At 43.6% G+C, this 10,538-nt stretch overlaps 1 protein-coding gene across 1 annotated transcript; it reads left to right on the top strand.

Moving 5' to 3' along the window:
* Positions 1-1,869: 1,869 nt before the first annotated feature.
* LOC148092027 (mas-related G protein-coupled receptor member X1-like) lies at positions 1,870-10,280 on the top strand. The gene is made up of 6 exons (XM_087822272.1): positions 1,870-1,930; positions 4,352-4,454; positions 6,415-6,584; positions 6,790-7,807; positions 10,116-10,166; positions 10,277-10,280. Exons 1-6 carry the CDS (start codon positions 1,870-1,872, stop codon positions 10,278-10,280), a joined length of 1,407 nt encoding a protein of 468 aa, XP_087678398.1.
* The last annotated feature ends 258 nt before the right edge of the window (positions 10,281-10,538 follow it).

The raw sequence follows: 10,538 nt of genomic DNA, 5'->3' as shown, positions 1-10,538 counted from the left end.
GGCCAAATTATATTTCAGGATGACTATCATTGGTCAGGTCCTTAATGGTTTCAGAGGTTCCCATTTTTATCACTGTGATACACTCATCAATTTAGGTCTCATTCCATGGCCCAAAAACTTCTGTTATGAATTCTTTTCATTAGACTGGAGAATGCAGGGTAGTGTCATTTAGAAAGTCCACATAAAGAACAGTTTTGCTTGAAGAGTGTATATGAGTGTGTGTGAATATGTGTGTTTAGCTGATTTTACTAAATACGCTTGCACAGATATATTTTGAGGATCCAGGAGATCGCGGTTGGATTCCTGGTCAGGGCACATGCCCAGGTTGTGGGCTCCATCCCCAGTCAGGAGAGAGCAGGAGGCAGCCGATCAATGATGACTCTCTCATCACTGATGTCTCAACTCTCTTTCTCCCTCTCCCTTCTTCTCTCTGAAATCAATAAAGATAAATTTAATCCTTAAAAAATTACCCAACATGGAAGAAGCATAGCCTTTGTTGAAAATGGACTCATCTGTAGTTGCCTTAGATGAGTTTCTCACTTCTGTACAATTTGGGAAGCAATGCACTGAAGGAATGGAGGAAGCCTGTAGCCATGTTCATGTGACTAGGGAGAACCAGCTCCTGCCTCTGTCTGGTCCTTCCTCTCTATTTGCTCCTTCATTCTGTGTCCTCCCGTCTGTCATCCATTCTGATCTGCTGTCAGGCAACACGAGGTGTGGACCCAGGAGAGTCTAGAAATAAAAAAGCTTGGAAAACCGGTATTCTAGTTTTCCTGGTTGGAATGTCTTTACTGGATTTTTTATTAGTGAGAAATAAAACTACCAAAAAATTACTCTATCAAGCTTAGCTCTTGGTGCAGAAAAATATTCTCTCTATTGTGAATTTGTAGCCACAAGTCAGTATCACATTGTGGTCCAAATTAAAAAAACCTGGGGTTTCTCTAAAACTGAAAATGACAGATGAGGTTCCTGGGCACATCCTGATGGTGAAACCCATGCTAGGAAGTTCCTCTAGTCATTTAGCAGAAGAAAACACAAGACCTCTCTGGAGGAACTCAACTATAATTCAGATCTCAAAGAATTCCCACAAGTAAAGTCCCAAGGAAAGTGAACAGCTCACAATAAAAAATTCCAAAGACCCAAAGACACAAGGTACCATATGAAAGTTCAAGGAGAAACAGTAAGCAATAAAATCAGACATATATAGACTTCAGCATTAGTGTTTGAGAATTAAATTATTGCTATACTTTAGGGTGAGAGACATAAAAGAAAGAATTGAAAATGTGAGCCCGATTAAAGAGATTAAAATATGATGAAACAAATCTAAAAACAAAACATCATGTAGAACTAGAAATTAATAATATAAAAATCGAACTGAAAATTCAGTAGATGAACTAAACAGAAGATTAGATACAGTGGAAAAGAAACTACTAACCTGGAAGACACATCTGTAGAAATTACTCATCTGGCTCCCTAGGAGACAAATAAATAAGAGAGAGAGGTTAGGAAATATGGAAAATAGGAAAAGAAACTCTAACATATGTTGAATTAAACCTCAAGAAAGAAAGAACAATAAAAATCATAAAAACTAACAAGAATATAGTGCTTACTATGTGTTCCTGTTCTAAACTATTATATCATTAACTCATAAATATTTACAATAAACCTTTAAAGTAGGTTATAATTTCATTATAGATAAAGCAGTTAAGATGTTTGTCTAAGCCCACTTGGGAATGCCAACCAAGCAGCCTGGCTCCAGGCTTTGTGTTCTTAATCACTATGTAATGTTTGAAGAGATAATAGAAGAAAATTGTTCAAAAATATTAAATGACAAAAATCTTGATCCAGGAAACTCCACAAATTCCAAACATGATGGAAAAGAAAGCCACTGGACACACGATGGTGAAAATATACCACACCAGAGAAAAAAGTAAGCTCTTAGAAAGAAAACACACACATCACTGCAAGGGAAAGGAAACTTGACAGATGACCAATCTCTTAACAATGAGGGTGAAACTATGACTTTTTCAGACAGAGAAACACTGGAGCACTTATCGCCCACACACTCTCACAAATGGAATCCTAAAGAATGTGTTTTGAGGAATGGAACACATGAGATGGGAAATGGAAAGGCAAGCAAAAACACTGGTGATTATGGGAATACATTTGAACAAATACTATTGAAAACAATAACTGTTTAATGTGGGAAGGAAACAGAATCAAAGTTACATCCTGGAGCACAGTGGGTTGGGAGGACAGAAACAGGGGCTGAAGTTTCCTAAGGTCTTGGTGCTATTCATGAGGAGGGCAGACTTCTGGGGACAGCTGTTGGGTTTGTCCAATGCACCAAACAGAGGCAGAGGAGGGAAAGGGGTGACATACAATTTGTAGGTTAACAGGCTGTAAGAGACTGAATTCCATATGAATTTATGTTTGATTCCATGAGATCATCTTTCTACCTGTTTGTATATTAACACAACATTATTGTTTACACTGATGTTTAAGAATAGCTCCTAATATCTCTTAGGGTTGATCAGTCTTCCTTTATTCCCATTTTCTCCAGAAGTGGTGATGTTTAATACAGTGTCATCATCTCTCTCTCTCTCTTCTCTCTCTCTCTCTCTCTCTCTCTCTCTCTCTATATATATATATATATATATATATATATATATATGGAAAAGATATTGATTTTTGTGGAGGAATTTTGTTCCCAGCCATCTTTCTGAACTGTCTTTAACCTTGATGATTGTCAGTTGGTTCTCCGGAGTTTTCCAGGAAGATTATCACACCTCCTGCCATTCTCTCCAAAACCAAATCTTTCATTCTTCCAGCCTCACCATTCACTGGAACCATGCCTGTCATAACTGCCAATGGCTCAATATTACATATCCCACGGCTAATTCTTAGTCTTCATCTTACTGAGAGTCTCAAGTGGGACTGAGGCTATTGCTCACTCCCTTCTTTCCGGTCATGTTCTCAGTTCAGCCTGAAGATCCTGTGCTCCCCTGCTTCACCCACTCCTTCAGTAGCTGCTTCCTACTGCAGGGCTGGCTGGGCCCGCCTCTCCTCCCAGGGCTCTGGGGGGCGGGGGGGCTAATGCTGGGTCTCAAACTCTTCATCCTCAACACTCACTCTCAGGGTGACCTCACTCAGCTCCTCTGGAATGCAGGGGCACAGGCCTGTGTGTTGTTCATCACTGCCCCGACCCTGCCTGAAACAGTGCCTGGCACAGCACAGGCACATAACAGAGTAGGGTAAATGCAGAAATGAGTGAATAAGTTTTTCTGATTGCTTTAAATGCTTCATACTTAAGTTTCTTTTGTTTGTTTTTTCTAAGTCTTCATGTGAAGATATTTTTCCATTGCTTTTCAGAGATAGTGGAACAGAGAGAGAGAAAGAAAGATGGATGTGGGAGAGACACATCGATTGGCTGCCTTCCAGGGTAGCCCTGACCAGGGCCGCAGGTTAAGCCTGCAACCAAGGTACATTCCCTTGACTGGAATCAAACCTGGGAACCTTCAGTCCGTAGGCCGATGTTCTAGCCACTGAGCCAAGTGTGCCAGGGCCATACTTAAGTTGTTAAAGGAAATGCCACCTAACTGAATTTGGCTGTAGCATGGGCACATGAAAGGAAGTCATAAGAGCTGAGGCTGAAAATACTGGTAGTCCCAGATCATCTGAAAATAATCTAGCTAACAAATGTCATGAGTAGAGAGAGAGAGGTGACAGGTAGTGCCTGTGGTGTGCCAAATTTCTTGTCTTTTATAAGGCAACACAATGTACACACTTGTTGATATTGATAAATCAAAACTAGAAATGTAGTTTCATTATTCAAAGCTATAAAATAACTTGTAAAAGAGTTTAAAATGGGAACTGTAAACATCAGCTGCTAATGGGGATTGAGATTAGGAGACACTTTACATTTCATTTTATACACTCTGGTGTCCTCTGAAATAAACTAATGTGCATTCATTATTTCTGGGAGTAAATGGAAACAGATCAGATGAGCCAGGCCATGCAGGGCCCTGAATGCCAAGCAAACCCTCCTTTAGCTATGGAAGCCCACACTGCCTGGTGGGTGGGCTTCCTGAACAGGCTCACAGTGGGCAGCCACTGGCTCCACTTTAGCCACAACTCACAGGGAGGGGGTGGGAGCGACCACATGGGATAAGATGGAGACAGGAAGAGAGAAGTCCTTGGAGTCAGGGCAAATGAGAAACATCTCGTGAGGTCCTTGTCTCACATCTCCAGAATCTCATTTGACAGTGCCCCTTGTGCAGGAAATCACAGGGGCTGCCCAGCATCTTGATAAGCCTCTCTTGGTCATCAGATTCCACCCCTGCTCCTGCAGACACCTCCGATCCAGGGGTAGAAAGGCACTCTCTGGTGTTCGGAACTCCCTGGAAGGCTCTTCTGTCTCCACTCACCACCTTCAACTACAAGATGGTGCTCAGGTAAGAGTCGGCTCAGAGCTACATTCTTTCAAAGGCAGTTTTGTTTTTTGTTTTGTCCCTCGTAGTCCACATGCTCATGACTGCATTTTGGGGTGGGGCATGCAAGGAGCCATGAGCACCCATCAAGGAGAGTCCAGACCCATGAAGGTCCCTCAGGGAAGCTTTGGGTGCTGGTAGCTGAGGCTGTGGGAGATCCACACTGGGCCAACCCGGTCCTTTCTGCTTCACAGACATTGTTTCCAAACCTGAATTGCTGTTAATAACCTCACGTTTCACAGATTAGCTTGCTCTTCAACGGGTTTCTTTGTCTCTCTGTTTGTATGTTATATTCTTGTAACAGCAAAAAACACAAGGCATAAACTAATGGGTAATTAAGGAGAGTTTAATAAAGGGACTGTGTACAAAGGGGTTTGCAGGACTGAGGGAAATAGATAAAGGATGCAGAGGTCCCCAAAGATTAGTCATAACAGGGAGCTATTAACATTTGCATCCTGACCGGTAGAGGCAAAGATAGCTTGCCAGAACACGGGGAAGACTGTGGTCGTCACTGTGACCTTAAGAAAAGCCACCGGATGGACTATGTCCTTAGGTACAGTAACACCACCATGGTCAACTCACAGCATGATAGCAGAGACCAAGGGGGTTAAAAATCTCAATCACTCTCCTCCTGCCCTCCAATCACATGTCAGGGTCGCCCTTTCCTGAGAGCAACCAGGAGCCAGAGAGAAAGGGGGCTCAGGGGTGAGGCAGAGACATGACCTCCCAGGACACAGAGGAGGGTAGAGAAGCTGGAAATGAGATTTGATGGCAAGTGAAGAAAATCCTCTTCTTCTCACCATCTCCTCTTGGGTGGATTTCCTGGAATTTTTTCTCTCTCAATGTGATTAGATCAACTTCTTATTACATCTCCTGACACAGACCTGTGGGTTCAGATCCAGGCTCTTCCACTTGTGCCCGTGAGACCTGGAACATGTTCAACCTACTTGTGCTTCTCTTTCCTCATATACAAGGTAGGAATAAGAGGAGTACTGGCCCATGGGGCTATTGGGAGGATGAAAATGGGTGATGCCACATAAGCGCTCATCAGCTGCGGCTCTTCACCTATGTGTGAGCTGCTGTTCCTTTCTCGCCTAAATTCTGCAAGAACCTGTGTCTTTTCATCCAAAGCCCAGTTTTAAGTAGAAATAAGCACTTCACCACAGCATCATGAGAATTCTCTTACACAAAGGCTTTAATCTACAAACCAGTCTGTCCTCATAATCTCATAGAGGGGCCATGGGTGGGTTTTATATTACACACACCATAGGAAAATCACACAATAATCCCCCTTCTCTATTTCTGTCACAACTATCTCTATTCAAACCCATTGCCATTTCTCTCTCTCCTTCTCAAACTTCCTTCTGCTCCTCTAAAATGCACAGAAATTATGTTGAGCCCTGAATCCTGTCCCAAAAGAATGTGCTGACATCTTCTAGTCCCTCACCAAAGCCATGTACTGGCCCTTCCTGGCTGGAGACAGCACAGTGGCCATTGTTCATTCTGCGTGCAGGCATAAAAAATTCTTTGAAACACACAACAGCTTTTCACAGAAGGAATCATTAGAAATGAAATTTTCTTCTTTTCTTTACATATGTGGTTTGAGGGGACTCATTTCATTTTTTTTTAATTTTATATTACATTAAATCCAGATTTTCCATTTCCCTTCTGCTCCTCACTCATTCATTCATTCATTCATTCATTGGTGAATTAAAATTTTCTTGACTACCCCACCACGTTCCCACACAGAGTTAGGCCCTGGGGACAGGACAATGGGGAAGAGGAAAGCACTGTCTATCCTCATAACCCTGGCACACTGGGCCATTTCTAGTGCAAGGGCCTTGGCGTCGTCACACTGTCCTAGGAAGGGGTCTCATGCCCTTCCTGACCCCAAGTTATAATCCCCTTTCTCCCTGTTGAGTAGACCACTCTCAGTCACTCACGTTGCCCTGGGGCTTCTGACATCCTGCTCCCGAGCAGAAGCCACTGGCCCAGAGCAGAGGTGTCGGGGGACTCAGAGTCCTGTTGTCATCTATACCACCTGTGAAGACTTCTGTCCCCCTGCCTCCCGGGCCCATGACAAGGCCTATGATGGTGAGTGGAGATGTGGACATAGGGGGTCTGTGTCGCAGTAGAGAGAGGCCAGGCTCTAGCATCAGAGAGAACTGGGTTTGAATTCAGGGTCCAGGACTCCAAGGCTGTGTGGTCTTCAGGAAGAATCTTAATCTCTGGAAGAATCCATTTCCCTTTCCCATACAATTCGACAGTAATTTCCACATCAGGTCGCCATGAGGGTCAGTGATCATACAGCAGGTGCTCAAGTCTTGTTTTGTTTCCAGGTCCACAACTGGAGGGTTTCTGAGCACGGATACAACTGTCACAGCCTGGGAGACAGAATTCACACCAACAAATGGAAGTGCCTGGGCCTCTGAAGCACTGAAGATGGAGATCCTAATCCTGGAATCGCTGACACTCATCATTGTCCTGGCCGGGCTGGCGGGAAACGCGGTGGTGCTCTGGCTGCTGGGCGTCCGCATACGGAGGACCACCTTCTCCGTCTACATGCTCAACCTGGCCGCGGCCGACTTCCTCTTCCTCTGCTGCCAGGTTTTATTTTCCCTGTGTACACTTCACGTCTTCCCTTCTCACTGCACTGATATAACCAGGTTTTCCATCCCGGTGTTATTCCTTTTCTACATCGCAGGCCTGAGCATTCTCAGCGCCATTAGCACAGAGCGCTGCCTGTCTGTCCTGTGGCCCATCTGGTATCGCTGCCGCCGCCCCAGACACACGTCAGCCGTCATGTGTGCCCTGCTCTGGGCCCTGTCCCTGCTGCTGAGCATCCTGGATTGGGTTTACTGTGCATTCCTCGATGGGTATGCACATCCTGTTTGGTGTCCAGTGTTGGATTTCATCACTGCCGCCTGGCTGATTTTGTTATTTGTGCTTACCTCTGGGTCCAGCCTGGCCCTGATGACCAGACTGCTGTGTGGCTCCCAGCGGGTACCACTGACCAGGCTCTGTGTGACCCTCATGCTCACAGTGCTGGTCTTCCTCCTCTGCGGCCTACCCTTGGGCATCTACTGGTTCCTCTTATACTGGTTTAAAATTCCTTCACGTGCTCTCCTTCATCTTTCCCTGGTTGCCAAGACCCTGTCCTGTATCAACAGCTCTGCCAACCCCGTCATTTACTTCTTCGTTGGCTCCTTTAGGCAGCGATGGCAGAAGCGGCATAAGATCCTGAGGCTGCTTCTCCAGAGGGCTCTGCAGGACACTCCTGAGGGAGAAAGCCTTCCTCAGGAAACCCTGGAGATGTCGTGAGCAGTCTGGGCCAGTGACATGGGCCTCTGCCCTGGTGGGTCAGAAGTGACTCAGAGACTCAATGCTGCCCTGTCAGGCTTGGAACTTATCTTGTCTTCCCCCAGCCCCGGGCCTCAGAATGCTTCAGTGATTCCTCAGTGTCTTCAAATTGGTTGTTTTTACTCTGGCCTTTGTAGTTTCTCTCAGAGAAAGCATTAGTCCGAAAGTTATTGCTCTCCGTCATTCCTGACATTACCAATAAATTTCTCAGGTAATCTTCCTTTGAATTTCTTTATTGAATGTATTGAGTGCTCTTTCTCTACAAGTGGCTCAGGAAAGTCTTCTTGAAATACTTGGAATTTGAACTTATGACTCTGCCGTTTACAGAGCAAGTACCCTGTTTCAGTTTGGCAAATCACACCAACCTTTTCAGACAGGTGAGAAAAGATAAACCATAAATGGACAAATGGAAAAGAGAAAAGAGGCGATTCATAGTGCACTGTTAACAAAAGTACAAAGAGTGTTTAAGAAATGGTGATCAGTATGCAAATAAGTTTCATTCCCTGTGACATCTCAAATACATGGTCATGGTTGCTAGATCCCTCTTAAGAAGGATCATGCCTGGCAGGCGTGGCTCAGCTGTTGAGCATCAACCTAGGATCCTGGAGATCTCGGTTGATTCCCGGTCAGGGCACATGCCCAGGTTGCAGGCTTCATCCCCAGCAGGGGGCATACAGGAGGCAGCCAATCAATGACTCTCATCATTGATGTTTCTCTCTCTCCCTCCCTCTCCCCTCTTCTCTCTGAAATCAATAAAAACATATTTTTTTAAAGAAAAGAAGAAAGGTCATAGGCTGAAATGCAGTGAGCAATGAGCCATGTCTCTTGTGGCCTTGAAGTGACAGAAGTTGACTTAAGTTTTGCAAAATGAGTTGGAGTCAACTCTACAATACTGTCAAGTCTAGATGTAGCCAGCAAGGTCACCCAAACAGGACAAGCAAAAGAGGAAAGTCCTACACTCCTGACACTGACTCTGGGATATGCCCAACCCTACAGGGTCAGAAACCACATCTAGAAACAACAGCCAGGTGGCACAAGGACAAGGGGCGGAGTTGGAGGGGGAAAAAAATACACCCTCTTCAGGGCTACAGTCTTTTTGCCTGCAAAAGCCACATTGGGAGCAGGAGAGATGGTTCATCTTCAAATTAAACTCAGTGTATTTTGTCCCCCACCATCTCCCACAGCGGACGCTGCCAAATTTGGGGGTCTTTTATATTTCAGTGAGTAAAATAGAACTCTGTATAATTTTAACTTTTATATCTGTTATTATTACTTTGGTTTCTTATCTTTCCATATGTTTAAGGGGCATTTTTGAGAAATTATGAATTCATTACTTATCATTTTCTTATTGGCTCATTGGATTTTGAATTATCGTTTTACAGGAACTTTTACAAATAGGGGAATTAGTACTTTTTCTTTTATATGAGTTACCAATATTTTCCCAACTCATTTTTTTCTCTTTTGGCTGTGATGGTTCATGCCATACCAAAAAAAATCCTGTATGTCCTCATCCTTATTAATCTTTTCTTTAATACCTTCTGAGTTTTGTGCTACACTTTGAAAGTCTTTCTCAACATTAAATTAAAAAAAAAAAAAAAAGAGCCTGGCCAGCAAGGATCAGCCATTGAGCGTCGACCTATGATCCAGGAGATCGCAGTTTGATTCTCGGTCAGGGCACATGCCCGGGTTGCAGGCTCGATCCCCAGCAGGGGCGTGCAGGTGGCAACCAATCAATGACTCTCATCATTGATGGGTTTTTTTCTCTCTCTCTCCCTTCCTCTCTTTGAAATCAATAAAGACAAAAGTAATAATAATTTTCCTATAGTTTCTGCAGGTACTAATATATTTTCATTATTTATTTTTAAGTATTTGGATTATATATGGATTTATCCTAACATCATATGCAAAGTATGTTTTCAACTTTATCTTATTTTAGAGGGCCAACAGTGATCACAATTCCATTCACCAAATAGTTCATGTTACACCCACTACTTTAGAATACATTTTTTGTCATATACTAAATTCCCATCTGCATATGGGTCTAATTCTGAGACTTTTGTTCTATTGGTCAGTTTCCCTACATATGGCTTTCTGGATCCAACTCCTCCTTGACTTCTAATGAATGAAGGCCCCTTTAGACTTCCTCTCTTTTCAGTCTGAAGCTTAGCTAAGACCTTAGAGGATAAGCTCCAAAAGTCCATGCTCTAGTTTATTGTTGTTGTACACACCGACATTCCATTGCCTGAAATAATGCCTGGAACACAGTAGGTCTACATTAGTTTGCTACGTCTGCCATACCAAAGTACCACAGACTGGGTGGCTTAAACAACAGAAATTTATTTTCTCACAATTCTGAAGGCTAGAATTCTGAGATCAAGGTGTTGGGAGGGTTGGTATGTTCTGAGGTCTCTCTTCTTGGCTTACAGGTAGCATCTTTTCCCTGTGTCCTCACATGGCCTTCTGCCCACATATCTGTGTCCTGATATCTATCCTCTTCTTATAAGGATGTCAGTCATGTTAGATAAGTGCCCACCATAGTTATCTCATTTTAACTTAATTACCTCTCTAAAGACCCTATGTCCAAATAGCCATATTGTGAGGTGCTGGGAGTTAGGACTTTCGCATATAAATTTGGGGGGACACATTTCAGCCCATAACAAGATCCTTATTTAAAATATTCGCTGAATG

Source organism: Miniopterus natalensis, chromosome 11 (assembly GCF_054644295.1).
Source record: "Miniopterus natalensis isolate mMinNat1 chromosome 11, mMinNat1.hap1, whole genome shotgun sequence".
Lineage (NCBI taxonomy): Eukaryota > Metazoa > Chordata > Mammalia > Chiroptera > Miniopteridae > Miniopterus > Miniopterus natalensis.
The sequence above is the reverse complement of the archived record's forward strand: the minus strand, read 5'-3'. Positions and strand labels throughout refer to the sequence as shown.